This window comes from Aythya ferina (assembly GCF_964211825.1).
Source record: "Aythya ferina genome assembly, chromosome: 2".
NCBI lineage: Eukaryota > Metazoa > Chordata > Aves > Anseriformes > Anatidae > Aythya > Aythya ferina.
Window position 1 is genome coordinate 124,702,709 of NC_140297.1, and position 17,342 is coordinate 124,720,050.

The 17,342-nt window shown below is 42.9% G+C and overlaps 1 protein-coding gene across 3 annotated transcripts in view; it reads right to left on the reverse strand.

The window, feature by feature from the left end:
* The window catches only part of PDE7A (phosphodiesterase 7A), a 78,080-nt gene extending 76,142 nt beyond the window's left edge, over window positions 1–1,938 (reverse strand). Inside the window, exon 1 of one of the 3 annotated variants that reach the window (XM_084509332.1) lies at window positions 1,427–1,938. In XM_084509332.1, the coding sequence (XP_084365458.1) occupies window positions 1,427–1,564 (138 nt within the window). In that variant the 5' untranslated portion in view covers window positions 1,565–1,938. The remainder of the gene's footprint in view (window positions 1–1,426) is intronic. The other 2 variants (XM_084509330.1, XM_084509331.1) reach the window with 2 other exon arrangements.
* Window positions 1,939–17,342: the final 15,404 nt, after the last annotated feature.

Genomic DNA, 17,342 nt, shown 5'->3' on the forward strand with positions numbered 1-17,342 from the left:
ACTCGCTCTAAAATGCCTACAGCATTTTGGTCAGGAAATGAAGAATAGATGGAGAAGCTTCAAGGTTGAAAAAAAAAAAAAATACTGAAATGCCAGTATCACATTTCATTTTATAAACTTGTGTCTACATCGTGCATCACCTGTGCTGGAGACCACACAGAAGAGGAATACAGGCAATGTATCACCTTGACTGCTTTGTCTGTTCCTTTCTCCAGGAGACCATCAACTCTTCTTCAAACAAGAGAGACTCTTCCCTCATTTCCACAAGATAATGTGCTAAACTGGGTTGGTTTTCAAGAAGACTTGTACATACAGAAAATTCACCATCACCACGTAAAACTCGAATCAAATGGTACAAATGGAAAACATCCTGACCCAGCTGCTATGTGGAAAATTAATTTGTCATAAAAACAAAGTTTTCATCAAGTATTATATTCACACTTGGGGGTGGGACTGTCAACATACGTTCATTTTCGTTTCCTTACTAATAACACCTCACTAAGCATTCAAATTCCTGGTCATTAACGCAGTATCTTAATGGTTTTTCCTTCCCAAAGATGCACACACCTAATGCTCATACCCACACAGAGCTTCACTGCTGCCTGAGGACGGACAAAGCCAAGAGGCTGGGCGCTCTCTGTGTTCTCCTTATGCATGTATGAAGCAGAGCGAGGCACGAAAGGCTGAACAAGTCAATAAGACAGCCAAAAAGGTGAACAACAAGAACTGGCCATCACATGTGTGAAGAGCAAAGATGGCATCTTCCGTAAGGACAATGCAAGCCAGAGTCCTGAAACAGACCTTTCAGGAAATCCTTGGAAGCCAAAAGCAGCTGACTTGCCACCAAAGCACACGCTATCCTCTGCAATCCCAAATTTTCTCCAGAGACTTCCACCAGAATACCATTTTATTGGCGCTTGCTAGGAAACCATACGAGCCCACATTGAGAAATTCAGGACCGCGTCCTCAGGAAAAAAACCTCCCTTTTGTTCTGACAGCCGTAATGACCGCTCCTGCAACATCTCCAGCGAGATCAGATGCAACAAAGTACCCCGGAGTTCATCTTGCGACTGATGTAATGCGGGCAGGGAACAATACCATGGGAATGAAGAAGCCGAGGATCTTTGTCTCTTCCTAGGCAAGTCCTAGGAGTCGGCGGGCGGCACGGCTTCGCATCCCGGATAAAACACCGCAGTGCCCGCTCGGTATTTCAGGTAAACCACTGCAGCTCTGGGCAAGGCCACAGGCAGCCCGGAGATGAAAAGCTGGAGAGCGGCACAGGCTCTGAAACGACGGAGGGACCGCGGAGGAGCCCCGTGCTCGCCTTACAGAGGCAGCAGCGCCTCATTTCCCCGAGAACACCCCTGTGGGGACCGCAACGCCCCTATCAACCTCCCCTTACCCCCCCAGGAGGGCTCTCTCCTACCTGCGAGAGCTGCCGGGGGTTGGGGCAGCCGAAGAGCGCGGAGCTGGAGCTGAAGCTGATGGCCCCTCTGCGGCTGAGGACGTGCTGCGGCACCGGCCTGTCGAGGGGCAGCACGGGCAGCTGGCAGCATACTTCCATCGAAGAAGCCTCCGGGCGCCGGCCCCGGCCCCCCCACCTCCCTCCTCCTCCCCACCACAGCACCTGCCCCGCCGGGGCTCAGCCCCCAACCCCGGGGGCCTCCTCAGCGCCCCCCCTCCTCCTCCTCCTCCTCCTCCAGCGGCGCCGGGCCCCGGGAGAAGGGGACAGAGGGAGAGGGGAGGGAGGGGAGGGGGGGGAAATAGGGAGGGGGGGGGGGGGGCGCGAGGCCCGTCGCTGGGCCTGGGAGGCTCGGTCAGCCCCGCCGGCCGCCGCCGCGCATGGGAGCGGGGCCGGGGCCCTATTGTCCGGCAGCGGGAGGCGGGGAGGGGACGGAGGGAGAGAGGAGGAGGAGGAGGAGGAGGAGGATGAAGGGAGGAGGAGGAGGGGGGGGGGAGCCCTCGCCCCGCCCGCCGCCCGCCGCCGCCGCCGCCGCTCGGCGCAGCCCCGTGAGGAGGCACGAGCCCGGCGGGCCGTGCGTGGGTCGCGCGCCTGGCGACACGCAGCGCGTCATCACGTACCCACCCTCAACCACCCCCCCCCTCCGCGCACCGCACGGAGGCAGCGGGAGGGCTCGGCGCCGCCGGCGGGGCCCCGCGCGCATGCGCGCTGCCCGTTCGCGCCTTCGGCAGGGCGGCTGATGGAGGAGAAAAGGGGGGGGGTAAAGGAGGGAGGGGGGGAGGGAATGGAGGGCTCCGCCCCGGCACGTGCCGCGCGCCGCGAGGCCCTGAGGGATGGGGCCTGGGCGGCCCCTGCCCCAAATGTGGCTCTGTGGGAAGTGAAAAAAAGCGTTAAATCGCCATAAACGTTAAATCCCCGCAAACGTCAAACCCCCGCAAACGTTAAATCCCCGCAAACGTTCAATCACCACAAGAAGCCACCACATGGAGGTGGCCGTGCCGGCAGCCCGATCCCCACGCCCTCAAGGCGGTGCCCCCTTACAGAGGGGTACGCGGTGATTCTTTCCCCTGCAACGCGCAGAAGTCAAACTGACATAATTTTTAACGTGAAACGCCGCATTTTGTGGGAAATCTCACCGTCCCAGCAGCGGTCAGGTTTTTGAGGAAGAAGTGGAATAATTCATGAGGTCATCTGGCCCCATAGCTACGCACGCCACATTCAATAGGACAGAACTATACTTCGTTGTTGTTTTTTTTTTTATATAGGAATAATTCTCCCTTTGTTTCTCCCTGCAGCTGCTTTTTTTTTTTTCTTCATCCTTTCATCTCTTTATTTCTCCATCATAAAATAAAAAAAAAAAAAAAGCCCTATATATAGCATGATAGGCAAGGGAACGCTGCTGTTCTTTGAAGCGCATGTACCCACTTAAAAATCAAATTTTGCAAAATGATTCATATGACTTAATTTTGCATAATACATCGCTCTTCTAAGTGCTTGCTTACTGGCAGAAAGGTTTAGATTTCACATGATAATGGTTATTTATAGGCAGTGACATGGCTCTGCTCGGAGGAGCCCGGTTAGGAAGAATGGTCGCTTTGTTTGGAGGGTTTTCGTCTGTTTGAACTCGTTGGAGGAGCAAGAAGTTTTGTAGGTGTGGGCTGGTGGCTATTTCACCCCGAGCTACCAAGTTAACAAACGCACCTCCTTCTTCTGCAGAACTGCAGTACCACGTTGTGTCCTGGATATACACAGGCATGCGGGCACGTGGGAGACAACACTCTCAGATGAGGCCAACTGCCTCACCTTAAAAGCTTTTTCCAGATGTTTTTATCCCGTTTCCTCAAATAAATATACAGCAAGCATTTTCAACATATAACGTTATAACGTATGCAGCAGTTCACAATTTATAATAAGCCTATAATTCCCAGTAAAATAATGTGCTCAGCTTTTTTATTATTATTATTTAGTTCAGGTATGTCAAGTTTTCTTCCGCATTCTTAGACATTTCACTCATATTTGGCCTACTTGCATTAAATCATGCCTGCATCTGAATCCATGGCAGAACTCCACCACTTTCACTGGAGTCAGGATTCTCCCACCCCCTCCCCCAATTCATTTTTCAAAATTCCTTCTGGTTCTCCTACACACTTATAACAATTTTGCTTTCTATACTTGGGTAACTTGAATTTTTACTCTAGCCCATCTAAAATTCATTTATCAGCAATATGCTGTGTAGACGAATAAAAGCATATTCCTACTTTCACTGAATATACAGAGCGTATACTTCAATCCTACAAGGTTCAGCTATAAGTGAGGATTGTTGATAATGTATTTTTTTAATGCTTCCTATCAACTCTATATTCTTTCCATCAGACTAGTTGAAACTGGTTCTTTAAGGTTGTATTTGCACTGAGTCTGAGCCAGTATATCCTTAAATAACATAATCAGCATTTTCTTTTCTTCTCCCTCACTAACAATCCAATTATCTTTGATCTCTAATTAACATTATATAAACACCTTTAAGGAATCTGAAATGCATTCTTATGAAGTAAGCGTAGAATTTCCAGACAGTGAATGATTCCATAAGTGTTTTGTTTTCAGGACACAAATTGCTATTTTTCATAAATACAAAAGTTACTAATATTACTTTGCGCTGTGGTTTCCTGTGCGAGTTTACTGAGAAGAATCCCGCCCCTGGACGATAGACAGTCTTTGATTTATGGCATAAATTACACATTTTCAGCCTAAAAAGAATGCACAAACTGTGTTTTATATCCTGCCTATTCTGCTTACTGCCTTGTCTTGCAAGTTAAGAGTGTGTAGCACAGCAAGGAGGGTTTTATTTATTTTTTTCCTTATACAGGTATAGCAACAACAAAATGTTTTTGTTTGAATTAAATTGCTTTCCCTGTGAACCACAGAGTTCTTGGAGCACCACCACAGTGCTGCACTTCTGAAAAGCATCATATGATGTTATCAGGTGCCATAGTTTATCTACGTAAGCCCTGTGTGTTGTGGCTTCTTTATCACAGCCTTCAGTACAGACTACATATCTGAATGTATTCAAATTTAGGGAGTGTTAATAAAGTTTCAATGAGTCCTTTCACTTTTGCAGTTAATGTCTTGTATCATGCTCGCGGGTGCTGTCCTAGCAGGGAGGAAGCATTACTGGCAGACAGTTTTGTCAGAAAGCAGGGCACTCTTACAAAGCTAGGGAAATGGAAGATCACAAAAAGGTAATTAGTTCAGTTTCACAGTTCCTAGGAGAAGAGGCTCGGATCACACAGGTACTTCAGCAAGACATCCTGCTGGACCAGCCGCGCTGCACAGAGCATCGCTTCGGGGCACAGCCAGCTCACGCTGGCAGAACTGAACAGTCTGCACAGAACAGGAGGCTTCAGTTGTGTTCTTGTACGAAACAGAAAATAGGGATCCTCAAAGGCATAGCACGGTTGTACTTTGAAAACACCTGAGGAGCACAAAAAATACTTACTTGTACAGATACATGATTGAGACATGCAAAAGGTTGTTGCTTTTCTTCTTACCCAAGGAAGTTACATGGTTTATTTCTGTAGAAAGGAAGAAATGTCTTTTCAAGTTGTGTTCTCAGTGGCTGCATTGTTACGCTTTGGTTTTGGCTTGTGCCATTTCTCTGACACATGCTCAGATACGTCCTTTGTTTCTACCCAGTTATTGTCTGAGTGAATGCTGCACATTTCCATGGGACTTCCAAACATGTGGCAGCCCAGCTGGAGGACACCCCTGTCCCTGCTTGGTGCATCCCTTTCTTCATCTCCTGTCATCTTGCTCCTGCTGTGCCCTGGGTCTGCATCAGGCACATTTGAATGTTGTGGTGATGTCATGTCCATGGCTCCTGTTCAGTTTGCTGTCCTCTGCAGCCCCCAGATCTTCTTCTGCAGAGCTGACAGCCATCCTGGTAGTCTGGTGGATCTTCCTGACTGTGGTAATTTGCACTGGCCTTTACTGGACAAACCACTCTGGGGGCTGGTCAAGATCATTTTGAATGCTAGTCCTGGCCTTCCTAGATCTCTCTCACCTGCAAATTTAGTGAACATACTCTCAAAGACAGCCAGGTCAACAGTGAAATTCCTGTGAATGATTAAATCCAGTATCTGGAAGAGACCTCCTGAGGAATGCTGTTTAATCTAATCTGTCAACCACTGCTAACGACTCTGAGGATGTTTTCCAATCACTTCTGCACCCACATTATAGCAGCTTTGTGTATGGTGTGGCCAAGGTTTATCTTTACTGACTTTAGACACTTAACCCAGAGAGTAATTGCCTAAGGCTACTTTCGGAGTCAATAATTAAGAGAAAGACAGCAGGCCATTCAGGTTGTGTTCGAAGGAGCCTTTCCTTTCCCTGGAAGGAAGGAACACAGTGCTGCCTTTCTCCTCCCTGAGACACTTTGCTTTGCTTCCACAGAGTTAACCAGATGAACTGGGGTACACGGCTTTGTCCGTGACGGTAGGTAGGCAGTGTGGAAGGGCAGTGTCGGTGAAGATACGCTCTGTCAGGTGTGCCATGCTACCATTAGCTGCGGGTTTTGTCGCTCTGCTGGAGAGGCAAAGTCCTTTTGACATTGCCTTGGCACTCTGTTTGTTTGCTTTTGCCCCTGCTTCCAGTATTTTGAATATTATATTGAAAAGTATTTAGAATCTTTTCAACATTTTTAACAACCTCAGTTTCACTGAGCTGAACTTGCCTACTGGCCACATACCACTTCTGCGCTAACAGCAGCAAGCTGCAGCAGAAATTGAAAAAGACTGATCCCAGAGGACTTCCATTTTTCCTTTGCTCAGAGCCTCGAGAATCACACCCTATGGTTAGTTTAAGAGTGGAGTTTTAATGACAAGTTATAGCCTCCAGAAACAGGGGCTGACTGCTGAAACGGGGTAAGAAAAGTCAGTTATGAACACAGCTGCGGACTGTCAAAAATTTAATATAGTTTCAAAGACATATTTTTGTAACTCCAGTGCCGATATTGTTGGCAATAACAGTGTGAGAAAGTGATTCTTTCCTACAGTTACTACTTCTTAAATACATTTCTAGAAAACTTGCTAGAGTACACACAGCTTAAATGGTCTCGGCCACCGAAGTTATGTTTTTCTCAGTAATTATGCCTGTCTGGACAAAAAACTTCATATAACAATCATGTTAAAATGACTACGAGCGTTGGTGTCAACAGAAGCCTGTGGAGAAAGCTTCTCTTTGTGTCATTTGTACATGCGTAACAGCTGATGTGAGGTACATTTTTAATATCAGAGTGGGAGGATATGAGAAGCCCAGGTGCAGTTTCAGAGGTGCAGCTTGCAAGTTTACCGGTGTGATTACAAGCTGAAAATTCATCACTTTTGCTGTTGGTAATGGAAGGGGTTTTGGACCCCTATCAGTGGACAGAATGAATGCATTGCACATTTCACAAGCCAAACAACTGAGGCATTTCTGAGGACCCTCTGTTTGCTTCCGCGATAAGCATGAATGCATCAATTGCCCATTTTGTCTGCAGAAAATTTAGTGGTTTGTTTGGGTTTTGTTTTGTAACCTTTTGTTTGTTTGTTTTTGCTTTATGCTGTTCCAAGAACTCATTAAAAGTGCATGTCCTTTCTCAATTTCTATACATGACGGTGGAATTAGTCTTTTCAGCAGTCTCAGCAAAGGATTTTTTAAAGACATTTTGACTTGTAAAAAAAAGAAAAAAAAAAGTCAAGCAGTCCCCTAGGGACTGCTTAGGGGACAGTCCCTCATAGGGGACAGTCCCCCATAACTAGGCACTGCTTGTTAATTTTGGATTTGGAAGTTGCATTTAGGTTCAAAAGATTCCTGGTTTTCCATCTCATTCTTCATTAGCCTATTGGCAGTTAGTAAAGACATCTTGTAATATTAAAACTGATAATATCAAATACTGCTAGAAGTGAAATAATGAGCTGAAGTTCTTACATACCAGCCTTACCGAAACACCAGTCTTATTAATCTGCATTAATAAGATTAATCTTCATTAATGCTGCATTGTCAAAAACTAAAGGCATGCAGTTTGTTGTCATTTGAAGCTCAAATGTGAGCCATTGCTTAGTAACACCAGATTTTTTCAAGGAAGAGTTTAACTCATTTTATTTCTGATTATATTAAAGATGAGTGCACTCCCTTGTTGCAGAAGCTGATTTGTATGAGAATTTAGAATAGTTAGAATAGCTTTCTTATAGGCATTTCTTAAATGCCAAAAAACAGGCATTTAATCATTTTATGCTTCCTTTTCAGCTCATTGGCGGTACCATTTTCTAGCAAAACACACAGAAACAGAAGGTAAACCTAGTCACATGAATAGAAATGAGAGGATTAAATATTTTCAATAACTCATGTTTTTCTACCATGTAGCATCCTGACATTTATTTCCCTGTGAAGGAAAGGATGTGTCAGGGTTAGCATTAGCATGACTTCTCCCTGAAAGTCTGGAAAAACATGTGTCATTCTGCCCGTCCCCCCATTAACCACCTGAACAAATGCCGCGAGCAGATTTCATTAATTTCACGAGACTACCTCGGGTTTTATTTAGTTTTATTCTTTGCTAGACCTTTTGTGCTTAACAATAGCAAAAAAAGTGTCTGGAATCCTGTCTGATTTACAACTCACTAAATACCGATGTGCTTAATCCAATTAAAACTGGAAGGAATGTTGCCAATATGTCAACAAAAGTGCAACAAAGAGAGGGGAGGGTTAGTTTACAGAAATTCCTGAATTCCTTTGTCTTGACCAAATGAAAGAAATTTGTTCTTGTAAGACAAGTGCATACTAAAAGGATTAACTCTTGATAAACTGACTTTTATGTTCAGACAAAGATGCCCTGAGTTCTAGGCGAACATTTTTCAATCAATTTCTTGAAAGCAGCTTTGCATTTAATTAGCGTGCCTTGTTTAAAAGCTGGGTGAGGGGGTCAGAGTGCTAAGCCACAGGGGCTGGGCCTTGCATTCGTGTGGAGTGCATTGGAAGCGTGATTTTAAGATACATCAGTGCTGAGGTACATGCTGCTGTGCAGAGGGGTTGTGCCGCTCCATCCCACTCCTCCTGGCTGCTTGCTCCTGCTGCTGATGCTCATCTCTGTGGCGAGCCCAAAGTGTTTGGGGCGTTACACTGGTAGAAAGTGGGCCATCCCAAAAAAAAAAAATAAGTAGATAAACAAAGAGTGGGACCAGACAAGAGCACAGCTGGTAAAATAAAAGTAGGGATGGAGTGCAACTTTGGGAGTGAGCCCACAGTTCCACAACCACATTGTCTGTATCATAAAAACCCACATAGGTGGTGTAAGCCAGGATTCTGTAAGGGATTTCTGGGCTACTGTATAATTCAAAAAGTAGTTCACTTTAGAAAACCTAGCTTTAAAACCTCACATAGTTAGAGGTACTCTTTGGACTGCGTATATGACATGTATGATACAAGGCAGGCCTAGCAGAATTTGCAGTGAAAATATGGGTTAACTGGAATAAAGTACTAGTGGTACAAAGTGTATACTTGATGTTATGCATGTTCTTACATGCTTTGCTGAGTTGGAATTATGGAGAACACCCTCTAGTCATGTGTCAGAACATCATTTGAATCTACATAAATCAATACCACGTCAGCGTTTTTCTAGGTTAAATTACATGACTAGAAGTCTGTAGACTACTCTTTTCAAGTATAGGCCTAACCAAATAAGCAACTTTTATAATATTTGATCTCACCTCAGACTCTGAATATTTAATATAATTTTTTATTAAGCATTTTTCAGCCTAAAACATATAAACAGAGTAATTACACTCGTACTCAAATTGTTCAAAATATGGCAAACAAGCATGTTTTATAGAATAACTAAAATGGGGGAGACTGTGACATCTGCTCAAATGTATGAGTAGGTTTTACTTAAAACCTAAGGAGGTTTTACTTATATGGTGAATTGTGATAATAATAATAATAATAATAATAATAGTAGTAGTAGTAGTAGTAGTAGTAGAAATCAGTAGGGAAAAAAAAATCCTAAAATGCCTGTAATTTTTCTAAAAGGACAAAAATAGCATAATATCCCTAAAGAACGATCCTGATACTTTATTGAAAAGTACAAAGATTCAAGAATCAAAAGGTCCAAATAGCTTAATTTGGTGAAATATTTATTCCATTGCAGCTGACCTTGAACAGGATGATCTGTTGGCAAACTACATGTCATTGTGTCTGTAGCCAAGATAATAAATTCCTAGATAATGGGAGAATTGTATTTCATTTGTTGGAAGTCATAAGTAACACGAATACATTGCAAGTCAATATAATTTGCATTACAAGTGAAAGCTTTATTGCAAGATATGGGAAAAAATGCACAGCCTGGAGTCATGCTCCTGAACATGACAGCTGTATGAATGCAAATACTTGCTTTGTCATTCAATTTTCAGATATATTTTTATTTTCTTGTCACTTCATCATGTCTATATGCATGAATGTCCATCTGCAGAAATATTTCATGAAGTAGATCATTCTGAAAACAAGTTGGAAAAAAAGAAACAATGTTTTTTGTGCAAACTTATTTAATGGGAATAAACATTGCTTTATATACAATTGTAACATTAATTAAAAATTTTAATTTAATCTAAATCTTACCTTTAAACACTCTGCTAATAGAAAAAGGAAGAATTGTTGAAATCTGTTATTTGCACGTTGTATATTTGGAATTGTGACATCCACGTTTTGTGATGCAAGATGACAAAGTCAGGTGCCTTGCACCAGCAGAGGAGGTTGCAATATGAACAAACATTAACAGCATATACTGAACATTAAGACTATTAGCAACAGTCCTATAATACATAACACATAACATGGATTCTGTCCGGCTCAGATACAATGTGCGTCCTGCAGCAAAGCATTTCCCAGTTCTGTGCCAGAGACTGTGCACGCGCTGGGAGCCAGAGGGTGCTGGTGGCTAACGTCGACTTGCTGTAAGGAGAAGGCTTCTGCTTAGCTACCCAGGAAGGCTTGCTGTTTTAGAATAAGCATGTAACAGTGCAAAATTGGAGAGAGAGCTGTCATTCTCAGTACAGAGATCATCTCATTTTCATCTGAGAGGTTTTTACAAAGCTTCATACCAGAGCTGGCTCACCTTGGCTGGAGACCGGTGCTATGTGAAGGGCAGCAGGGCCGCACTAGTTCCCAAAGACGCTTTCCAAAGTAGCTTACCTGCTCAAGTGCTACACATCACCTTTGGGAATTCCCACTATTTGTGAAGTCTTTTGAAATAATGGTTTGAAATAGCATGCAAAAGTTTGCAGAGCTGTTTTATTATTTTTTTTTCCTAATGAAAGAAAAAAAAAATAAAGAACCTCGCCTCCCTTAGAGTGAATCATCCTCCCCCACTTCTGAAAAAAAAAATGTAGAATTTGTGAGTAAAACCCATTAGGCTCCCCAGTCACGTATAGAAATTTATAGAAAAAATATATATATAAATAAGAGCTGCAAATGGTTGGGTGCTTATTTTCTGTCTATCTCAGTTGGGAGCTGTGCCACTGATTTACACAGGGCTGGGTTCTCACCAAAATATGCAAAAAGGATTCTTTTGAATCAAAGGTAAATGAAAAAAAAAAAAAATATATATATATATATATATGTACATATATATATATTCTGAAACACAGTTATTTTGTAGGTGTTATATCAGCCATAAAGGTCTTTGCTGAATTCTGTATGATTCTTCCGTGAAGTCCATGGGACTTTTTGATATAATAAATTCCTTTGCCTGAACTAAGAAATATGAGTTATACTAAGGGCTGTGAATATTTACCACCAAAGTTTGCTTTCTGGTAAAGTATAGTTCTTCATTTATTGATAGCCATTATCAATGATACCTGAAGCCTGAATTCTCTATTGCTATCAACGGGCAAGTCACAAAGTTGAACAGAGTGGGATGTTATTGAGCAAGGGAAGAAATGCCGGCACTCTGTACCTGTGCAACGGTGCCGACCTCATTACGGGTAAGTCATCAGACTAGGAAAAAAAGCAGCAATGGAGCAGCAGCCCTGGCTCTGGAGCTGGCTTCGTGTTGCTCAGAGAGACGGCGTGGCCTGATCAGCCACCGGCTGCTGGCACGGCATGGCCACGCTCCGGCAGACGCCCCGCAGCGCTGGCCACTCACCCCTACTACCCTCGCGTTTTGTTTCTCAATCATAATCCAATTAAAACAGGCAGCTGCAAAATAATCAATAGGCGAAATTCATTAGCTTTTCTCGGTGTGAAATAAATAGGAAAATGAAGCTCTCCTTGGTCTTAATTAGTTCTTATAAAAGTTGGCAGGCAAACAAAGACACTTGTACACTCCTTTATTTTCATAAGAGACTTGCCTGAAAGAAAAACCTCAGACATGTAATTTCCTTTTCTTTTTTTTTTTTTTTTTCCCCTGCCTAACTCTCTCTCAGTCAGAGCCTAACCCAGCAGCTCCTCCGAGGGCAGAAAGAAAGGTGGTTTGGCAGCGTGCTCGGGTGCGCCGCTGCCGTGCGGATCGGGGCAGGTCCTGGAGATCCTCCACGAGCTGTGTGCACGGCGATAGGCCGCAGCCGCCTCCCGCGCCGGCAATTCTCTTGCCGGAGCGGCCCCAGACAGGCGCTGTGGTTCCGCCATCATTACCGCTGGAGCGGTGCCATGCCACATCACCCAGCAGTACAAATTTGATCTGGATCGGGTGTGGGCACGCGATTACGTTTTTGTCAAATTAGCGCAGCGCTCCGTGAGGATTTTTGGTTGCCTGTGTGCTTTCGCGCCGGCTGCGGAGGAAGACGCAGCGCCTGAGCCACAATGGGTTAGGGCCATGTGGGCGAGCGAGGCCTGGCCTAGGAGTCACCCCGCTGGTGCCCAAGTTTTGTCTGAGCAAACTGAACAGGCAGAGAGCATTGTAGCTGGAGCAGCACTTGGCGTCACACTCCCGTGGCACTGTAAATTTGCCAGCAGAAGCCCTGGAAATATCGGCCTATAGTGTAGCCGCAGGCTAGCTGGGAGGAGTACCCATTCTCACAACTCTTGCGATTTAATTAAACAGCACTTACTTGTGCTTCACACTTTTGTGGCATTCAGACCTGTATATCATTTTTATGGGGCGTTTTTGTGGTGACCTGGAGACACAATGCTGTCAAAAAGGTGTGAGGTCACCACTTCCATTGCATCAGCTCTAGCAACGATGCCAGCCATGCAATGAGTCAGACTAGCAAGCTGATTTAACTGAATACTAAAAGAGAAAAGATATATATATATATATATATATATATATATATATTCAGTGCAAGTTTGGACCACTTCTTTGTTGGTAGCCAGTTAAGCCAACTGTAAGCATACAGCTTCATACTCTAAGCTTCAGCTCTGAGTATTTTCCAGATGAAAAATATTGTCATAATAAGGGGGAAAAAATAACAACAACAGTTGTTATAAGAACAGTTGTGATAGGTGTTTAACAATTAAACTACTAATTTCCTGAAATATTAGTCTGCTGAGTTACTAGGAAATATTTCCAGTTGTTCTTTTTCTACACTTACTATGCTGAGAACAGCATTCATATTTGTGATTTCGCTTATTTACTTTATTGGTGAAATATTTATGCTAACTAAATTAATTTTTAGGAAACATTTACTTTCACCAAGAAAAGTGAAAAGGGAAAAAACATCCAAGACTTGATCTTCTCATCCCTTAGTCTGTAATTCCGCTAGTCCTGGGACTTCATGTTGCTTTAAATCTTGATTTTTAACTCAGCCACTCAACAGACATTCCTTTCTGGATACAGATAGGAGGATTTTAAGACAGTTACTCATCAGCACTTTAAAAAGAATTTACCTTTGTCAGCCATCAGTTAAGTGAGCATTTCCATGACAGGGTAATAAATCCTGCGTGTGGATTAATGAAGCTTCAAAAAGAGATGACTACTGACTGCCATCTCCCCCACTGCATTCCCTCCTCCTGGGAATTATTTACGTGAGGAGCCAGAGTGAAGGAATTGAGAGAGAATAGTTAGAAAACAGGTACCAGGAGAGAACCAAGGACTATGCTGGGGATTTCAGGAATGAGTTTGTGTAGACAAAAACTATGGGAGGTGTTGCAAGGGTGGCTGTTTAAGAGAATTGCGTGAAGCAGGAACAAGTGGAGAGAACAGTCGGGTGCTGAAGAAAGGTGGTGCCTGGTGGGGAGGACTGAAAGCAGCTGTGAATTCCTAAGGTGCAGGTACTGAGATGTGGTACTGCAGCTTCTGCATTTGATCCTCGTAAAATGATCTGAAAAGTAGGTCAAAGCACTCACGCTCTTCAAGCTAATCTTCCTGATCCCTAGCTGTAGCTAAAATGTATTAATTTTCCTTGCTACCAAAACTGTGGGATTGTTAACTTACAATAAACAGTAGTAGAATAATGCCTTAATGTGCTATAGCAGCTTGCAAAGAAAATTAGAAACTCTTTCTAAGTAAGGCATTAGAAGACTCTCTTACTTCACTTTTACTTGAAGTTCCAGATAACTTATCTCTGAGTTGTCAAAGTTATATAAACTAGGGACATCCTATTCTTTGATTTTCAGAAAGAAATTTGACTTAACATCAGACAAGTTGATATGATTCACTTCTTAGCTGCTTGTGTCTTCTTTAGCAATAAACCACAATAACTTTGTTGGTTATAGCTATCTCCATTTTAAATTAGGGAGGGTAGACAGAACTTTCTCCTAAACTTAAGATGAAAATAAAATTCCCAGCACTCCACTGAGTATCTTGTTGAAAAACTTAAGTATATTGCTATTACTTAAAACTTCATTTTTAAGCCTTTATTTCTAGGGGAAAAAAAGTGTTTATATGCATATCACTTCGGCAGTCCACCAAAACTTTCAACAGGTTTTACTTGCATGAGCTAGGAAGTTTCATCTCTGGATTACTTCTCTGTGTCAAACTGACCAGGTAAAGGCACGAGTAATGTGCATATGCAACAGACTGTTCATTTGAGGATTTCTTGAATTTGCTACTTTTTCAAATAGTGCAGTTGTTGAAAGATATTAAAACCCAAAATACATTTAAAGTGAGATATTCTATGTGAATAGTAACAGAAGGTCACAATATGTTCAGAGAATTCAAATATATGGATGTTCTCTTATGAATGCTTACTTCTTGAATAGATGGAGTTGCAGATGGTTCACCAGATGGAATACCTTACTTCCAATATAGATAGCTATATATATTTAAAAATGGATGTAATGCAATCATATTATTTAAATCAGTTCTGTTATTTCTTTTGAAGCTGTAATGACAGTAACTATTCAGTAACAAAGAAATGTGGTAAGAAGAATGTAACTTCTTGCTGTAGAGTTGTTGGGCTTGTCTAAGACCTTAAGAGGCTCATTCCTCAGAAAGGTGCTTAAAATGATTCTCTCTTTTTTAGGAGACTGAATATCTAACAGGTAGCATGCAGAACAATTCAGGTAGGGCATATGAAACAGAACTGGCTGAAAAGAAATGACAAGAACATTTGGGGATGTAGCTGCCTCAGAAGTATTCTTCCCTTGTTAACAAAAATCAGTCCCCATGCCTGAGCCAGAGACCCAGCACATCTTGTCAGAAGCATCCTTTTCCACTTAGTCACTTCCCTTTTGATTAGATTGTTCAGTTGGGTGTTATTAAAGCTAATATCACCACAGCACAATATTCAAATATAGAATAAAAGGTACGTCCTGCCAAAAGAGTGAAAAAATTGCACCTTATCACTGTATGCACCCCTTCTCAGGATATATGTTCTCTCATCTTACTAACCTACCATACTTGAAGTAAAGTAAACTAAAGCATCTTTATGCTTCACTTGTTTTAGGTCTTTTTTTTTTTTTTTTTCAGACTGCCACCTGAGAAAAGTGATCTACTAGCAAGAGCTTTTGTTTCAGGCTCATCTTCGTTCTTTATCTTGTCACTTCTGGTCAGTTACCAATATAAATCCCAACATCCTTGCCAGTGTTCCACCTTTTAGGCAGAACAAGGCACAGAAATAAGTGATAAAAGTAATCACATTAGGAAACTTTTGGGGAAAGGAAGTACTTACATGTTTATATCAGGGGTGGAAAGAAAATGAGAAAATATGTTCAGTTTCACATGTTGTATAAAACAGTCAAAGTTAAAACAACCTGATTAAAAATCAAAAAGGCCAAGGGGAAGTGAGAAGTTTATGCTGATGCTATTTTACACAGCTGGAAAAAGCAACGTTCTCCATGTTAAGGAAAGTTTCATTTTCTTATCCCTATCTTTCCCTTTATTCCACAAATTCCACTAAAAGTGAATGTATTTAAAACATTTTTTACCATTTGCATTGGCTTGCTGGCATTAAACTTTCTCAGTAAGTTTTCCCAGTAATTTTCCCCAGTTTTCATAGTACTTAATTTCATTAAGAGCAGTCATAATCTTGCCTGGTCTTTATCTGCATGAAAGTTCTCTAAAAACAATAAATGATAACCTAAAGGCCACCAAAAGAAAAATATGGGCAACCAACATTAAGCCATCCTTTTACTGCCATACAAGACTGTTCATATTCAAAAGGAAAGTACGGTTAACGTTACTAACAGCAGCTATAAATCTAAGACAATTAATATAGAGATGTCTTCATCCACTATGAGCGTAAAGAAAGTGTGAATAAAGGTTTGAGCTAATTTCAGTTGAAATAGTTTCAGTTACTTACTTACATTGATGGAGCCTTTTTCTGCCATTTTGCTGTCCATAGTCTTTAGACTTTGTAGCCTTCTAGACTTTAAGTGCTTGGAATTCCCTTAATAGAGGGATATTTAGGAAAAAAAAAAAAAATCCTCCCAGCCAACATGGGGTAGGTCCTGCCTAACAAATTTGATTTCCTTTTATGATAAGATCACCCATCTAGTTGATCAAGAGAAACCAGCAGATGTGATCTTTTTGGACTTCAGCAAAGCTTTTGACACAGTTTCCCATAGGATCCTGCTGGACAAAATGTCCAGCATACAGATAAACAAAAACATATGATGGGTGAGCAATTGGCTGATGGACAGGGCTCAAAGACTTGTGCTAAATGGGGCCACATCAGGCTGGCGGATTGTCACTACTGGGTTTCCTCGAGGCCCTATTTTAGGGCCAGTCCTCTTCAATGTTTTTATAAACAATTTGGATGTAGGACTAGAAAGTGTTTTGAGCAAATTTGCTGATGACACCAAACTTGGAGGAGTTGTAGACTTGGATGAGGGTGAAAAGGCATTGCAGAGAGATCTGGACAGATTGGAGAGCTGGGCGGTCACCAACCGCATGAAGATTAACAAGAGCAAGTGCCGGGTCCTGCACCTGGGATGGGGAAACCCTGGCTGTACGTACAGACTGGGCGATGAGACGCTGGAGAGCAGCCCTGCAGAGAGGGCTTTGGGGGTTGTGGTTGACAGCAAGTTGAATATGAGCCAGCAGTGTGCTATGGCAGCCAGGAGGGCCAACCATATCCTGAGGTGCATCAAGCACGGCATTGCTAGTTGGTCGAGGGAAGTGATTGTCCCGCTCTACTCTGCACTGGTGCGGCCTCACCTCGAGTACTGTGTGCAGTTCTGGGCACCACAGTACAAGAAGGACATTAAACCGTTGGAGAGTGTCCAGAGGAGGGCGATGAAGATGGTGAAGGGCCTAGAGGGGAAGTCGTATGAGGAGTAGCTGAGGTCACTGGGCTTCTTCAGCCTGGAAAAGAGAAGGCTGAGGGGGCACCTCATTGTGGCCTACAACTTCCTCACGAGGGGGAGTGGAGAGGCAGGTGACCTATTCTCTGTAAACACCAGTGATACGACCCATAAGAATGGTGTCAAGTGGAGGCAGGGGAGGGTCGGGTTGGACATCAGGAAGAAGTTCTTCACT